The sequence below is a fragment of the Zootermopsis nevadensis genome, unplaced genomic scaffold (assembly GCF_977971745.1).
Source record: "Zootermopsis nevadensis isolate Lab colony 2312 unplaced genomic scaffold, Znev_1.0 Znev_ptg000021l, whole genome shotgun sequence".
NCBI classification, from domain to species: domain Eukaryota; kingdom Metazoa; phylum Arthropoda; class Insecta; order Blattodea; family Termopsidae; genus Zootermopsis; species Zootermopsis nevadensis.
The window spans coordinates 810,259-828,827 of record NW_028259153.1 but is presented as its reverse complement, the minus strand read 5'-3'; the positions used below and the strand labels follow the sequence as shown (position 1 = coordinate 828,827).

Here is an 18,569-nt window from a genome sequence, read left to right as displayed (position 1 = left end):
GTTTCGGAGGTCATACTGCCTCCGTCATCAGAGTATGAAGATTTCCGTCTTCTGGGTTATTGCGCTGTGTAGTTTGGTCGATGTTTACCAACGTTTCAGAGGTCATACTGCCTCCGTCATCAGAGTATGAAGATTTCTGTCTTCTGGGTTGTTGCGCTGTGTAGTTTGGTCGATGTTTACCAACGTTTCAGAGGTCATACTGCCTCCATCATCAGGGCGATGAGTATGACGATTTCTGTCTTCTGGGTTGTTGCGCTGTGTAGTTTGGTCGATGTTTACCAACGTTTCAGAGGTCATACTGCCTCCATCATCAGGGCGATGAGTATGAAGATTTCCGTCTTCTGGGTTATTGCGCTGTGTAGTTTGGTCGATGTTTACCAACGTTTCAGAGGTCATACTGCCTCCGTCATCAGAGTATGAAGATTTCCGTCTTCTGGGTTATTGCGCTGTGTAGTCTGGTCGATGTTTACCAACGTTTCAGAGGTCATACTGCCTCCATCATCAGGGCGATGAGTATGACGATTTCTGTCTTCTGGGTTGTTGCGCTCTGTAGTCTGGTCGATGTTAATCAACGTTTCAGAGGTCATACTGCCTCCGTCATCAGGGCGATGAGTATGAAGATTTCTCTCTTCTGGGTTGTTGCGCTGTGTAGTCTGGTCGATGTTAACCAACGTTTCGGAGGTCATACTGCCTCCGTCATCAGAGTATGAAGATTTCCGTCTTCTGGGTTATTGCGCTGTGTAGTTTGGTCGATGTTTACCAACGTTTCAGAGGTCATACTGCCTCCGTCATCAGAGTATGAAGATTTCTGTCTTCTGGGTTGTTGCGCTGTGTAGTTTGGTCGATGTTTACCAACGTTTCAGAGGTCATACTGCCTCCGTCATCAGAGTATGAAGATTTCCGTCTTCTGGGTTATTGCGCTGTGTAGTCTGGTCGATGTTAACCAACGTTTCAGAGGTCATACTGCCTCCGTCATCAGAGTATGAAGATATCCATCTTCTGGGTTATTGCGCTGTGTAGTCTGGTCGATGTTAACGAACGTTTCAGAGGTCATACTGCCTCCGTCATCAGAGTATGAAGATTTCTGTCTTCTGGGTCGTTGCGCTGTGTAGTCTGATCGATGTTTATCAACGTTTCAGAGGTCATACTGCCTCCATCATCAGGGCGATGAGTATGACGATTTCTGTCTTCTGGGTTGTTGTGCTGTGTAGTCTGGTCGATGTTAACCAACGTTTCAGAGGTCATACTGCCTCCGTCATCAGAGTATGAAGATATCCATCTTCTGGGTTATTGCGCTGTGTAGTCTGGTCGATGTTAACGAACGTTTCAGAGGTCATACTGCCTCCGTCATCAGAGTATGAAGATTTTTGTCTTCTGGGTTGTTGCGCTGTGTAGTCTGGTCGATGTTGACCAACGTTTCAGAGGTCATACTGCCTCCGTCATCAGAGTATGAAGATATCCGTCTTCTGGGTTATTGCGCTGTGTAGTCTGGTCGATGTTAACGAACGTTTCAGAGGTCATACTGCCTCCGTCATCAGGGATTCAAATCATCTTGGAGATACCGTGCACGAGACAGGAGATTCACTCGTATTTCTGTATAAAACACGTCGTACGCGTGCTTCAAGCGATCTAGGCAACTACGAGTTTGTGATCTTCAGTAAGGCCTGAGACCCACTGTACGTGCGACGGATACAAATGAATGAAATTATCACAGAACTCAGGGGCCAATTATTTTTTTTTTACAAAAAAATACTCGCCTTAGACGAGTTTCGGAGAAGGTAAAGACCTTAAGCAAACTGCTGTATTTTTAAATCGTGAAACAGGTTCGTCTCAAACTCACATTACTGCCACCTGGAGCGCAGCCAGAAGACGCTCTGAAGTCACGGTCCCCCCAAACCGCTCTCCTTTCTGTAAAGTCGCGGTCGCTTGGTCCAAGCCCAGAGTCTGAGGCCTGAATCAGTAAAGAGATCAGCTCTGCTGTTCACGGTTTCTGAAGGGACCACATCGTTTGTGTCAGAACACATCTCTACGGATTCATTTACAAACAACTAAAAATATCTCCACGGAAAGATTCAGAAATGACTACACTGGAATGTTATCTACAGAACAACGCGACATAAATGTACTCATAATGAACTTCGATTGGTACAACCAGGTCGCACTTTATTTAGGGTTCATTCGTCAAAACTACGTTCTTGGCAGATGATTCAGAAGTGGTTTGCCATTACCTTCTTCTGTGTGTGAATGGAGTAATTGTTGGGATGCCACGGAGGAAAACTCCGTGTTGCCTAGACCACGGCCTTGCCCAACACAAGTTATAAATTCGAACCCGAGACCCCAGGATTACAAGGCCAGCGTTCTAACCGCTAGACCACCTCATCTTATTATTATTTAGTGTTCTGTCTGACGACAGGTCCATATGAACAGGATCCTTCCATCCTTTTCTCGGACTGGGACCTGTTCATATATGTTCTTGGCAGATGATCCAGAAGTGGTTTGCCATTGCCTTCTTCTGTGTGTGAATGGAGTAATTGTTGGGATGCCACGGAGGAAAACTCAGTGTTGCCTAGACCACGGCCTTGCCCAACACAAGTTATAAATTCGAACCCGAGACCCCAGGATTACAAGGCCAGCGTTCTAACCGCTAGACCACCTCATCTTATTATTATTTAGTGTTCTGTCTGACGACAGGTCCATATGAACAGGATCCTTCCATCCTTTTCTCGGACTGGGACCTGTTCATATACGTTCTTGGCAGATGATCCAGAAGTGGTTTGCCATTGCCTTCTTCTGTGTGTGAATGGAGTAATTGTTGGGATGCCACGGAGGAAAACTCCGTGTTGCCTAGACCACGGCCTTGCCCAACACAAGTTATAAATTCGAACCCGAGACCCCAGGATTACAAGGCCAGCGTTCTAACCGCTAGACCACCTCATCTTATTATTATTTAGTGTTCTGTCTGACGACAGGTCCATATGAACAGGATCCTTCCATCCTTTTCTCGGACTGGGACCTGTTCATATACGTTCTTGGCAGATGATCCAGAAGTGGTTTGCCATTGCCTTCTTCTGTGTGTGAATGGAGTAATTGTTGGGATGCCACGGAGGCCTTGCCCAACACAATTCGGGCACCGCCGGGAATCGAACCCGAGACCCCAGGATTACAAGGCCAGCGTTCTGACCGCTAGACAATTCTGCAATTGGACCAAAAGTGGATCTTTCGGGGTCTTTCAAGAGAAGCTGCCAGGAACTTCCCCGTCTGTCAAGAAAAACAATTCAGTAAGGTAGCCACGATGCTGCCCTGATGTCTGGTCTGCATACAAACAGCTTGTAGAGTATCATTACAGCAGACGTGTGTTAATAAGCAAGGTTTAGCTTTCAGAGTCCTTGATCTCTTGACTGAAGAACTTTCTTCAGCAATGAGTGACCTTCTTTCTGTGCGAGCAATATCTTCGCGTACTGACCCCAATAACATCGTCACTACTAAGTGGCACAACCCGGTATGACGTCACTTTGACTGCATGTAGCACGCACAGGGACGATGAAAAGAGAAGACAGGCGATGATTTGGTGCAGTTTACAACTTCGACTGATAAAAATCACAGATACTTAAAATTATTCGTTGTCAGGACTTTTCCCATCGTCTGTTCTTTAAAATCACGACGTTTCGGAGGCTGGTTCTGTCTCCGTCTTCAGGTGAGAGGTACTTACTTGCACGATTTATATCGTCCAGTGACAGAGATTATTAGCTCTATCTAAGGCAGTCGTATTCAACCTGGGGTACGCGTACCCCCGGGGGTACGCGAAGAAATCTTAGGGGGTACGTGAAATTTAAAAAAAAAAAATTTTATGATAAACGCTGAATAATCAGTAATGTAATTTATTTAATTTATTTTAGATGTAGATTATATACTACGTATAACTTGAATTATACACCAATAACTTTGGGGGGTACAAAGTTGAAGAGAAATTATATCTGGGGGTACGCGAACAAAAAAGGTTGAATACCATTGATCTAAGGGACCCAACAGAGTAGGTACCTCTCACCTGAAGACGGAGACAGAACCAGCCTCCGAAACGTCGTGATTTTAAAGACCAGACGATGGAAAAAGTCTTGGAAAATGAATAATTTTAAGTTTAAACTACCGTCGTCAAAACCCTTTAGAATTGGAATATCACAGATAGTTTAAAAGTGTTAAGAGATGGTACACGTACTGATTCCACGAAATGTAAATGCAAAAGTGGCCTCAGGTTCTGAGGAAGAAATCTGCTTCTAGCATGGAAGAGGTTGCTGCTACAGGCTTTATTAGTGACCACGGAAGCCACTGTGAACGGGTGCACTACCGAAAAACACAAAATTCCATTACACCCGCGCAAGACGTCTTCCGAAGTTTCAGAACGACCTCAAACTTTGGGAGAGGCGATTTCAACATGTCCGTCCACAAGCATGTAACGCGGTCAAAATTACTTGAACTAACAAACCGGTTTGGGTCAAAACCTCGTACGGCAGACGGACAGGACTTCAACTCACTTAAACGTCTTCAGTATTACCATACGTAAGTTTAATCAATCTCAAGGACCACATTACTTAAAGATTCTAATTATGTCTTTACGTATATAAAGTAATTCTGTGAACTGGGTAGCTGAGTTAAGAGGTTAAGAATAAGTAGTCGCGAACAGCCGATAAGGGGTGGACCTCAAGCTCGGGGGTTGGGCGTAGGGCTAAAATATCAGTAGCAAAGGCGTTCGGAATTTGGCGGGCTTTGGTGTTGGACCTGCGGGACTTAGTTACTTAGTTATATTACATAATATCTGCATATTAAGTTTTGATTTTAATTCCATGGCATGTTTCGGTCTAACCCAGTCAATCTTCAGGTAGCAGGTAAGGCTTTTATTGAACTCTTTGCGGCTTTATGATGTTAACATTTAAACTAATAATTCAAAAACAGAACATATACCATCTTCTGTACTTAAAACTTCACAGAACTTTAGATATATTTTCTTACGTAAGAGTAAAATTACATTAATAAATTTGTTCGTAAGTAAGCACATTTTAATCAGCCCTATAAGGATCCTTAAAAGGGGTGTTTCCATAGGAATTAAATTATTTTATATTAATTCAGTTCTTGGCGAATGTAATTTTACTAGTTTGCGAACAAACTGTGTATTGTGAAGTAAAAATGGTGGTTAAAGTATCTTAATTTTTTAAATAAAACGAAACATTTGTATGGTTTACGCAGATCTTGGATAGTACAGAAAGACAGACACAGGTTCCCTCTAACATTGGCATATTTCATAATCTCCAAGGAGAATTCCACACGTCCTATAATATTCTTAACTTGTCTGACGAAGGAATGCAAATGGCGGCTTCACGAACTGTTTTCTCTCCCGGCAACGAATGGCGACGAGTTGTAAATATCTCCACGTCGCCTTAACCTCTAGCCTCAGACGCATCAGACAAAATACAAGCCCTCTCAAGGAAAGTTCACTCCGTCTTCAGAAAAGGGCGAAGACCCACTCTTGATCAGATATCATCAGCGTTATTAAATCCAGGAACTTCAAAATGGCGGTGCATCGCAAGGGATAACATCGACTGCACACAAAACTTAAGCCGGGGGATGTGAAGGGAAGAGACAAACTAGAACGACCTTGACGTAGATACTGCAACAATATTAAAAAAAATGACGATGTGGGATGGGTTCATTCGACTTGGGACAGGGATCAGTGCAGGGCTTTTGTTGGACAAGGTAATGAACATTACGATCTCATAAAAGGCGAGGAATTTCTGACTGACAAATTGAAATACTTAATTAGCATCTGCTCCATCCAGCTAGTTTATAATTATGAATATATTTACGGTAATAATAAGAACAATAATATGATCTGTATGTGAACTGTGCAATTATGCAATACTAAAACTTTACAGATACAATTAATTCTGCAATTATTCCTATCTTGTCACTAACAATAACAATTCGCGAAAGGAAATAGGACATGTCTCCATTTAGAGGTGCATTTCCTCAGAAATTTAGCCATATTATTAATAATTTACAATGTATAAGGCACAGGGTACAAACTTAAAATTAATTATAGCGTTTAATAACGAAAACAATGGGACCGAGAACATTGTTGCGGAAAAGTATAGCAGACTTTCATCGACAGCGAAGAACCTAACCTAAAAATCAGAATAATTTCTACAGCTCATTATTGTACGTTCCACGAAGCTACGAGGCTGTTTTTTTTTATCTTTTCCTTTCTACTGTCTTTGCTCATGTGCGTCACTCCATGTACACTTAGCGATACAATTCCACGGAGATGCTGAAAGCTCCAAGGAAGAAAATTCTTGTTTCATGTCCTAATCGGAGTGACGTTGTTTATACTCGGGGCGGAAGATGAACCCATTATTACACGTCGGTCTGGTTGAGTCGGGTTAAGCTCGCAAGCTACAATGAGAAGATGTTAAAGAATATCCAGCTATAGTTCGGCCAGTCACAACAGAGCGCGCCACTGCCTCACTGTAGGGCAGACATGGATCTTGGACCTGCACAGACATCACACTTCACACGCTCTTATCTCGAGTGTCTGTTCTCTTCCGTAGCTTTCAAACTGAACGTGAATAATATCTCCAGCGCCTACGCGTGGGATCTTCAGCTGTAGAACAACAAAATAGGCTGGCTACTGTAACCATTCACACGAAATTAATTCCTACGGTCAGAGTTGAACACCTAACAGGAGAAGTAGATATAAAAGAGGTCGTATTATTTCATCTTTACTTTTTAATCTGCATTCCGAGGAGGTATTCAAAGAAGGTCTGGTTATAAACGGAATAATACTTAAAAACGTGAGATATGCGGATGATACGCTGGTCTTAGTAATTGCCAATTTATTTCGAAAGGCTCAGACCGATGAATAGAAATGAGTAAGAACAAATGTTAACTCTTGATTGGAACCACGTCAGATTCCAACTTATACGAGAATCTAACGGAGTTGGCGGACGGACCTACTCTGTGTACCTGAGGTGGCACGGTCAGTGTATTTCTTGGTTTGGTGCGGAAGCCCCCGGAGGAAAACTCCACGGCCTTGCCCAACACAAGTTATAAATTCGAACCCGAGATCCCAGGATTACAAGGCCAGCGTTCTAACCGCTAGACCACCTCATCTTATTATTATTTAGTGTTCTGTCTGACGACAGGTCCATATGAACAGGATCCTTCCATCCTTTTCTCGGACTGGGACCTGTTCATATACGTTCTTGGCAGATGATCCAGAAGTGGTTTGCCATTGCCTTCTTCTGTGTGTGAATGGAGTAATTGTTGGGATGCCACGGAGGAAAACTCCGTGTTGCCTAGACCACGGCCTTGCCCAACACAAGTTATAAATTCGGGCACCGCCGGGAATCGAACCCGAGACCCCCAGGATTACAAGGCCAGCGTTAGACCACCGTGGCTGTCATATTAGTTTGATAAGCAGATATTTTACCTCAAGAAGATAAACGGTGCACAACACAAGGGCAAAAGATCTCTTAACAGGTTTCCCAGCTACGGAAGACATCGATGATAACGTGGACTTCAACAAGGCTCAGAAAAACATTGGAGACAATACAACAATTTCAGCCAAGCATGTCCTAAATGTCATGGATAAAAATACGTAAGGTACATTAAAGGCTAGTAGAGCTTCAATTAGACTAGTCGATTTTACTCGCAAAGAGTTATCATAGCTTTTCAGTGTAATTAGGCGACCGATCAACAATTATCGCTACTCGCCAGCTTAATCACGTTGGACAGTAAAACACTTAAGTGGACATATTTTCCCTAGTACATTCAGAGTGACAAAGTGGAATGTAAATGAGGCGATACGATTCTAAATATTTTTGAACGTGACGAAGAAATTTATTCTTGAATACAAAATCGAAATGAAAAACTAATTCCCCTTGTGGCTTTTCCAAGGCAAAAATTCCTTCTAAAGAACAGAGGCACAGAATAAGATGACATTTTGAAAAGAAAACTTCATCAGGTCCGTCAGAGAGTTGTCAGGTCATTGAACTAGCCCATCGGAATCAGAAAAGCGAAATCTCTCGCGGCTTGCCAACTTTAGGGGGCGAGTAAAATCGCGTGACGTAACACAGGATCATGAAAGTTTGTCTGGGAGAGGAAACTGAACACGAGTTCGCGTCTCGTCTCCAGACTAGAGGACAAAATCATTGCGTGACGGTAGCTGATAACATTTCTTAAAAATGCGGCGAGTTCGATTAACTTAAATTGCATTCACGAAATGCCTGCTCATACAGTTCAGAATCGTTTGTCTTCTCATCTGCTATTTAGAACCAACTAACTAATTAACTAACTGGATGGCTTACGGAACCCGAAGGTTCATCACCGAATTAACCAAAGCCCTCCACCGGACCCTGTCCTTGGCCAACAAACTTCAGTCCCCTTCAACTCCTATCTCCGATAGATCCCGCCTGAGATTATCCTCCCATCTACGTCTAGGTCTCCCCAGAGGTCTCTTCCCCTCAGGCTTCCCAAATAGTGGACCCAACCAACTAGATGGCTTATCGAACCCGAAGGTTCATCACCGAATTAACCAAAGCCCTCCACCGGACCCTGTCCTGGGCCAACAAAATCCAGTCTCCTTCAACTCCTATCTCCCATAGATCCCGCCTGAGATTATCCTCCCATCTACGTCTAGGTCTCCCCAGCGGTCTCTTCACTTCAGGCTTCCCAAATAGTGGACCCAACCAACCATATGGCTTAGGGAACCCGAAGGTTCATCACCGAATTAACCAAAGCCCTCCACCGGACCCTGTCCTGGGCCAACAAAATCCAGTCTCCTTCAACTCCTATCTCCCATAGATCCCGCCTGAGATTATCCTCCCATCTACGTCTAGGTCTCCCCTCAGGCTTCCACACCTCTTGCACCATCCATTCGTGCTACATGCCCAGCCCATCTCATTCTTCTCGACTTAATCACCCTGACAATACTGGGGGTGGAGTACAGATTTCTAAGCTCATCATTATGCAGTTTTCTCCACGCCCCATCGTCTTCTCTCCTAGGCCCAAATATCCTCCTCAACACCCGATTCTCAAACACCTGCAATCTGTGTTCCTCCCTCTGAGTGAGAGACCATGTTTCGCAACCATACAAAACAACCTGCTACAGAAATATGAAAAATAAAATACAAAGTATCGCAACTGAACCTGTTATTCTTTACGGTTGTAAAACCTGAGCTCTCGCGTTAGGGGAAGAACACAGATTAAAGGTGTCTGAGAACAGGGCGCTGATGAGAATATATGGACCCAAGAGGGAAGACGTGACGGGATGCTGGAGAAACTCGACAGATTACACTCTTCATCAAATATCATCAGAGTGATCAAATCAAGGATGACATTGGAGGGGCAGAGAGCGAGTCTTGGTTGAACCACTTCGAAGACCTGCGTCTAGAAGGAAAGATAATATCAAAACGAATATAAGGGGTATGGGGTTTGGTACTGGATTCACCTGGCTCAGGATAGGGACCGCTGATGGTTTCTTGTTAACGCGGTATGCTCCGGTCAGTGTAGTCCCTCTCCCGCCGAGAAAAAAGCAGGTAACACACGATGACAAGCCAAAATGGTACGACGGACATCTGTTGTAAGAAGTTTCTCAAAATGTAGCGACATGTCCACCTGGTTCATACCCTTGAGCAGACTTTGAAACAGCCATAGTTTCGCAAAGGTCAAAAGAGGAGAATTCTACTATTGACAGCGGTGAATTCGAGGACCTCTCAGCTCTCACGAGATCTTCTTGAAAAATTTTCTGCAGATGTTATTTACGCACGAATAACTTTCCCACGTCAAAATCGGCATGCAGACCACGAAACTTCTACCAGACTACAACCCAGAAGTCAGTCATCTTCAGACTCAAATCCTGTTTAACATCGTTCTTTTATCGATATTCGAAGCAAATTACAATTTTAATTTGTAAATGCGAATTCTAAATTAGGAATCTCCGGCGGTGGAATTTCTTAAATGAATACTTCAGTCTACAGATGAATCACAACAGTCTGCAATTACAACAGAACACACAACCTCCAGGAAGAACCAAAGTACCTCATGGATTCATACTGCATTCTAATATCATAAGCTAAATCTATTGTAGAGGTCGCGCGAGAAGTGGTGTTACCTAAATGCGCGATGTGTAAGCCGTGAGAGGGGAGTTCAGTAGTAGTGGGGGTCGCACAGCGTCAGCTGCGGTGACGCGCCGAAATAAACACGGCTAGAGCTACAAACCAACTGAACCTTACACCCCTCCAGCGCGTGCGCCGGACGGGTCCATCTCGCACGATCCAAAATCAGTCCTTTGCGCATGCGCCAACACTTCTACCAACCAAAGGGTTCAACGAAACAATGCTTAATTACAGAATATCCAGAGCACGTGTAAAATGTAACGGCGATAAACTAATCTTCTTATTTTCGTTTTCAATAATCTTGATAGACGTCATTTCATAAACACGCCCGCAACTCGTGAATGTTAACTTAAACAATTGTCATTCGGACCACTCGGCATCTAAGCCTGTGTGAAGATACGAGCAGGCGACACGATTAAAGTATTTATATCAAGAAATTAATCTTTGTGGAATTAGGTTTGGATGTTTACATTTTTTTTTTAACTCCAGAGCACGCACGTGGTAAGCGGATAAATGCTGTTCGCCATCAATTTCCCCCTTGGTATCTCCCCATCTTCAGCGCGGAAAAGGTACAGAATCTGACGGTTGCTAACAGCGCCAGCGATATAAGTTACGAGGGGTCAGTGACATTTGCGCGAGAAGCCTGCGCAAACGGGGATATGACGTCATAATTGGGAGGGGTTCCCACACGTCCTTACGCGGCTGGCTACGCCCCACGCACTGTCGCAGGCAAAACGTAGAAGCCCGTTAGATTCGTCCTGTATTACCTAAACAGGTGTGCTAAAAAAATCCACAGCATTCTCTAGTCCAGTGGTTCTAGCTGGACAGTGGACAGACGCAGTGACTTCCATCGAAAAATAGCGCAAAGGTTGTAAACCACGCGTTTCGCCAAATATCCATCGCTCGCCATATGCACAAATATCTACAGTGTTCCCAATTAAAAATCTTCTGTGGCCATGTAGAGGTCACTCAGACTGAAAATTCATACACCTTCCTCGTTCCAGCGTTTGCCCATCGCAAGTGCATCGCGGCACAGACCCCCTCGCTACTGCGCAGACGCGCGGAGTAATACAAAGCAGTCCGCATCTGCCCACCTGTCGCGGCAGCTACGCAGATAACACGATACACTGATGAGTATACTTCGACTGTAGTTTTAGCAGTTTTCGTAGATGTTTGCTGCCCTGGTGATCTATCGACGAGAAATCATTCAGCCAGGAACGCCAACGTCACTCCAACACGAATGTGTGCGTGTTTATTAACAATGAATTAGATACAGACTATCCGAAGAAAGATGTGTGCAAATTAACCCTACTATAGATCTGCTTGTGTTGTGTTAATGAAGGGAACGTAGTGCCGTCCACACTTCACAGATGGCACCGCAAGATATTTTCCACTGATTCAGAAAGATGGATATGACACAGTAGGCCTGACTTTTTCTTGTTGTTGAAGGGGCCGCGGTGTACAGCAAAAACACTTCAAGAGCTCCGACGAGGAACCGAGCGGTCTTGCGCATGCGTCCCAGTGTCAATCAATTGCTCACCCTTACCAACCGTGCCACGAAGCTAATGGTGGCCATTTTGAATCCCTACACTAGTCTCGCCAATTCTATAAGTGTAATGGATTACTTTATTCAAATGTCACTATTTCATTCGCTGAATGTGTGTATCCATATTTAAGGAAATGTTCTGTATGTCACCTGACATAGTGAGGACAGTGAAATGTAAGAGGCTTCGATCGGCTGGACATTTAGCACGCATGGGGGGGAGGCAAGGAGTGCATACAGAATTTTGGTAGGGAATTCTTCTGGAAAGCTTAAAACCTTGCATACCGTGTAGTGTATTGGAATATAAAATATGAATACAAAACAAAACTGTTTACACTATGGAGGACACTAATGCCAAGAGCGTTTCGACCTCAAGAGATCATCATCAGTGGGGAATAACAAGTCAAATCATATAATATAAATCAAAAGGTAATGGTTTTCTTTAACAGAGCATAAACCCATATTTAGTAACACTTCATTGGATGTTTGGTTGCACAGGAGTCGGTGTATTGGGCACTTAGTTGTTAGTCCACTGGTCTGATGGCCTTTGTTGGTCTACGGTGTCTTTTTGCCACTGATGATGACCTCTTGAGGTCGAAACACGTTCGGTATTAGTGTCCTTTTAGTGTAAACAGTTTTGTTCGTATGCAATATTTTATATTACTTCTGGAAAGCAACCACTGGTCAGACCAAGAAAGAGACGGGAGGATAACATCAAGATGGAAAGTCTTACGGAGGTGGGCTCTGAGGATGGATCGATCAGCGGCGACATAGTGAAATCCATTTAGGGTAAATACGTCAATCCTTGAATTTCACTGTAATTTCAATAGACACTGTTTTTTTATACACGGTCCTAATTTTTATCACGATATTGATTTGTTTTCATTGAAATTGCACCCACTCGATTTTCCATTGTAGAACACCAGTGCATACTTAAAACGTCATTTTTTTTTTAAATTCTGTAACTTACACAAATACTTTAACACATTCTTTGCGTAATAAAAGTTTACAAGACAAAGCTCCCAGAACTTCGAAACATTGCTGCAAGTTCCGATGTCTGCCACCGGACAGCAGCACCAACGCCGCTGCTTCTATATTTTCCCACTGGACGGCGAATTCTAAAATTAACCTCATTCAACACGTGATTCAATTCCCCGGCAGCGTATCGAATTTACTTACAATTTACTAACGACGGTTTCAATTGCTTTGACGCTTATAGCGTTGAATTGGAATATGACGAGTTGGAATGGATGTGTAACGAAGTGACCTGGGTCTCGGAATTTATCTGGATAAAGCGAGGGCAGCTCCGGGCCGAGATATGAATCAGTGATCTCCCGAATACGAAGCGTTAACCTCTCAGCCGTTACGTCATGACCATCGTAATATTTTTTTATACTTTTCGCGCTCGTTTTATGTAGTGCAAAAGATACCCCGAAAATGAGGAAAACAATATATAAATGTACACTGACGTAAATACAAGCTTTCGCTTGTTCTGCAAACAGTGGTCACGGAGCGTCGCCATGTTGGCTTCTGAATGAACGAGGGCACGGCCATGATCCTCGCAAAAATAGTCAAGTCAGACGTCAGAGACGATGATGTAGCCCGACGTCGCGTGTTTGTGAACCGCGCTTGCCGGTAATACGAATTTAAAACCATTTAACTTTTAACCAGAGACGCTTCTCTCGCGTGGCACTCCGATAGAAATACCCTCTAGTACGTGTTACGGCTATTGGACAGCGAGGCCTTCAGAGAAAACACGTCTTATATTCCCTCGCGTTAACGTCACGTGATCTTCGAACCTCGTGCTTGAAACAGCCGGAAGAACTTGATTTGGCCAACGTTTTTTTTTACTATTTTTTCTTATCTGAAGTACGATTAAATCCACGCGGCAAAATCTCTGTAAAAGCTAAGAGTTCCTCTGTCAGCCAAGAAATCTCCGATCTTTTATGAAACCAAAATTTCAACGCAGTGTTCACAACATATCGTCACCGGTCTCTATCCAGAGGTAAATGAATCCAATCAACACACTTCCTACGTTGTCTCTCGGATCCATTTTAATATTATCCTCCCCACCTACGGTTTTCTCTCTTCAGGTTTACCGACGAAGATTCTGCGTGTATTTCTCAATTCTCCCACCCACAGCATCCTTGCCGTGGCGCTGATGATTTAACTGCTCCAGCATTCTTAATTCCTCTCTTTTGGGTTCAAATATTCTCCTCACAACATTACGTCTGTGGGCTACAGTCCTCGGATCGAAATCACGGACGGCAAAGGCTGTCAACACAACACACGCGCTATTCCGGTCCTGCGTCAGCGAGTTTCACAGACGGCCCAGAAATCTGGAACCGAGCTGAAAATCGACAAGCTCATTTTACGCGGTGGTGGGGCAGAGGGGACTTTCGAGGCGAAGTTAGACAGAAATTAGGGGCAAAGTCGAAGTTTGTTATAATTTAAGGCAAAAGCTGTTCCTTCTCCTGCGCATGTCACGGTGGATAAAATCAAATTTGAAAGGGTGGGGACTCAAAATAAATCGAAATATCGCTTTAATCGATTAATCATACCTAAACGTTCACTTGTTCCGAGTACGTAACTTCGGAGGGGATAAAATACATCGGAGAACGCGCACCTGATGTCGATATCGCGTAATTTCGAATCATAAATGTTTAGATAAGTTTAATCGTGGTTACAGTAACAACCGACAAGGGAATTCAAGCGATCCACGTTTATTATTTATTATTTATTAAGTGTTCTGTCTGAGGACAGGTCCATATGAACAGGATCCTTCCATCCTTTTCTCGAACTGGGACCTGTTCATATACGTTCTTGGCAGATGATCCAGAAGTGGTTTGCCATTGCCTTCTTCTGTGTGTGAATGGAGTAATTGTTGGGATGCCACGGAGGAAAACTCCGTGTTGCCTAGACCACGGCCTTGCCCAACACAAGTTATAAATTCGGGCACAGCCGGGAATCGAACCCGAGACCCCAGGATTACAATCAAACACTCCATAAACACCTTCAATCCTTTAAAACCGCTGTCCTGAAGTCGTGCACGGTTAAAGCCGATCCTAGAGACCCTCGGGGGTGTCGTCTCCTATCGACTCGGCAAACAGGGGACCGAAATACACCTAATAATCTGTGCGCCTATCGCAACCCTCAGGTGTGATACAGGTACGTACTTTGGCGTTAAAGTAATTGACCAAGGAAAGACGAAAAATTACAGGAAATTCGTACATAAAAAGAAATTTTAGATATCGTTACAGCTCCAACCTTTAATTGAAACTTTGAACTTGGCGAATAACACCTGAAATCATTTGTAAATTCGTGCAACGCGATATTTGTACGAAGATAAGCTCAGTCATAAGAGGACATCGAGGTCAATAAATCTGACGTGAGAGAGAGAGAAGCAGGAGATACCTCGTCTGGGAGTTCACGAAGAGATTTGTGCAGAATGTGACATAACCTTTAAGAATTTTTTTACGTCAATCCCGTCGGCTGGCACAGCCACCAACTTGGTCCAGTTCATCTCTTCTTGGCTGGGGGTGTGTGTGGATGGGAGAGACGGCTAAAATATCTTTCCACTGCCTCTGGCTCTCGTTCGTGTCGCTTGAAGCTTCTTTGAACGTTCTGTATCACACGCAAGTAGCTAGCTTATACGGCATTCTGAAATGAATATTAGACTAGCCTTAATGCAAAGACTCCCTGGGACACCGGAAAGAACCCAACATCTTTAAGATAACTGCTCCGTGATCATCGCGGTATTCACACGGACTTAAAGCCCTTCTTACTCTCAGTCACTTCATCAGAAAGTTAAATTGGTCGAAAACGTCTTATTAAAGCGTTTAGTCCTTTTTAGACTTACGAATTATTATTTCTACCCGGATATGGAGGATATAAAACCCGATAATCGTACAAAATATTTTTAATTTAATTAAAACCGAATCTCGCAATCACATGGTTCGTTGATTTCGGAAGGTTGATGGTTCAAATCTCGGCTCACAGACTGATCATTCTGATGTTACATATTTTCTTAAAAGAAATTTAATAAAATCAGGCAGGGCAACCTTTCTCCGTGACCCCCGGTATCAGAAGCAGGGGTACCAACCAGTCGACCGCCAAATAAACCGTCTAGGATAGGAATCGAAAATCTTTTCCAACTGGTACGTCAACATTAATACGTAGTTGTGGAAAGAACTCGATGCTTTTAATCCCGCTGACAGTCAGTGCAGTGACTAGCTACGGCCTGGACGACCGGGGTTCGATCTCCGACGGGGGCAGAGGATTTTTCCTCTAGCCTCTGCGTCCAGACCGGCTCTGGGGCACACCAAGCCTCCTGTCCAGTGGGTACCGGGGTCCTTTCCCGGGGGTAAAGCCGGCCGGGGCGTGATGCTGACCACTCACCCCATCTAGTGCCGGGTTTAAGAATGATTAGGAGCTATATCGCCTCTCCTCCCAAGCGACCTAGCGGGACGCCTTTATTTCTTGAGTGGGAAATAAACACCATAACGAATAACTCAGAAGTCCTTTAGCAGGCTAACAAAGCGATAATTAAATATCTGTGTGTGTTTATACACATATGTAAGCATTTCATAAAAGAAAATAAACCCTTAATATGTAACAAACATGTTTCAAAATGTAATCATCTGGAAACCATTCCATCAAGAACAAACGAACATCTTTCTTCGTGCAATCACGAAAAATGAATGCATACAGAATCGTCCGAGTCTGCCTTCTCTTTTCGCACTTTTCAACGAGAGTACTGGATGGATTTTGATTAAATTTGGCATGGACGTTATGCCATTGCAGGCCACCTCAAACTAGTAGTTTCCAATTTTCTACAACACGTAATAACAAAATGGAGAACGCACGAAGTTGCGAGGTGGGTGCCGGCAATAGAAATATTTGAGGTTATATCCGACAAATGTAACGTAAAATCTGTATATCCATTTAAAAAGACCATCTACATGAAATAGTAACATAGAAGTGTCCTTGAGAAGCTTATAGTACCCTCAGCTGGTCAAGGAATTCCTGGTTTTTATTGAAATCGAAGGCTCATTACCGTGTTCACACGTGCCACCTACCGGACCGTATCCTGGGCTAGATTCCAGTTCCGTCTCGCCACCCACCCCTCAGACTGCCTGTGAGGCGTTTATATTCACATTCCAAAGGCGGAGGGATATATAAACTTGGTGAAACTTACATAAATGTATTCGGCTCAGATGTAATATTAATAATCCGTGGGGTAAGAGCCCTCTGAGGGCCAAAGCCTCACGTTCACATGCATAAGCAGAGGTGAACGATCATCCAACCAGATACAGGATGACGTGTGGTCAGAACGACGAACCCCCAGCCATTGCTAGCTTTTCCTGACCGGATTTTAGCTTCCCAATTTCCTCACGATGCTGGACTAGTCGAAAGCTCATGAGAAAATTTCTTCTCCCCCCCCCCCCCCCCGAGACTCGAACCAGCGCGCATTCTCAGAAACTTTAAAGACAAATTCGTTTAAAAATATATTCAAAGCTGTATCGCCGGTCTCAATCATGACTTTTAAATATGGGAATTAACATGATTTTAAGAATTTTATGAATGGCTGAGCAAATCAATCTCTTACTTTAAAGGAAGAATTTGCAGTGTTACAAAAATATTTGCAACTTCTAGAAAGTGGGGACCGAATGAAGTTGATTAAAGCGATGTGGATCACACGGCGAGACAAACACAATTCGCTTTTAACCCTTTGAAGCCGAAGATCGTCTGAATATTATTTATGAATTCAGTCCGTACCGCGAAGAAAACACTACACCTCACCATTACGAAAATCAGCTGGTTAACCCTTTGAAGCCGAAGCTCGTCTTCATAATATTTACGAATCCAGACCGTACCGCGAAGAAAACACTTCACTTAACCATTAGAAGTCGAATCAGGCGGTACCACATACGATTTAACAAAAGAACATCCCGGTCGAAGGCTTAAAGCGCTCACTGTAAACCACGAAGGGTTACAAGTTACGGAGGAGAGGGGGAAAGACCTCAGGAGCGTTCAACATTTGGACTCCGCCCTCTAGAAAACTGAGCCTCCACAATACAAATCACGTGTCTAGCACGTCCATATTCCGTCTCCAATCTCAGTTACTGAATTAGTGTTCCAGGTTCATTCTCTGACACAATTTTAAACCAAACTCAACGTCCTGTGCTGGGCGAGAACGAAAGAACTGCAAGTCACCGTGACGTAACGCGGAAGGATACAAACTCGTTTGTTTACATCAGGACTGAAGTAGAACGGACAGACAGACAACAGAATCAACGTGACCACAAGATGTTGGTGTCAGATTCTTCGGAAATGTTCTTTCAAACACGAAACATGACTGAATACTTCCTTTAAAACATTTTAGGACATGTTTATGACTTTTTATTACTTAGTGTTCTGTCTGAGGACAGGTCCATATGAACAGGATCCTTCCATCCTTTTCTCGGACTGGGACCTGTTCGTATACGTTCTTGGCAGATGATCCAGAAGTGGTTTGCCATTGCCTTCTTCTGTGTGTGAATGGAGTAATTGTTGGGATGCCACGGAGGAAAACTCCGTGTTGCCGAGACCACGGCCTTGCCCAACACAAGTTATAAATTCGGGCACCGCCGGGAATCGAACCCGAGACCCCAGGATTACAAGGCCAGCGTTCTAACCGCTAGACCACCTCATCTTATTATTATTTAGTGTTCTGTCTGACGACAGGTCCAAATGAACAGGATCCTTCCATCCTTTTCTCGGACTGGGACCTGTTCATATACGTTCTTGGCAGATGATCCAGAAGTGGTTTGCCATTGCCTTCTTCTGTGTGTGAATGGAGTAATTGTTGGGATGCCACGGAG

General features: G+C 43.8%; 1 protein-coding gene across 7 annotated transcripts in view; it reads right to left on the bottom strand.

Annotated features, from left to right (window-relative positions):
- The window catches only part of Amph (amphiphysin), an 88,118-nt gene that overhangs the window by 56,917 nt on the left and 12,632 nt on the right, over positions 1-18,569 (bottom strand). Inside the window, exon 2 of one of the 7 annotated variants that reach the window (XM_087352947.1) lies at positions 15,167-15,366. The exons of the other annotated variants lie outside the window; for them this stretch is intronic. Within the exon in view, the coding sequence (XP_087209073.1) occupies positions 15,167-15,229 (63 nt within the window). The 5' untranslated portion in view covers positions 15,230-15,366. The remainder of the gene's footprint in view (positions 1-15,166; positions 15,367-18,569) is intronic. 7 annotated transcript variants of the gene reach the window in all.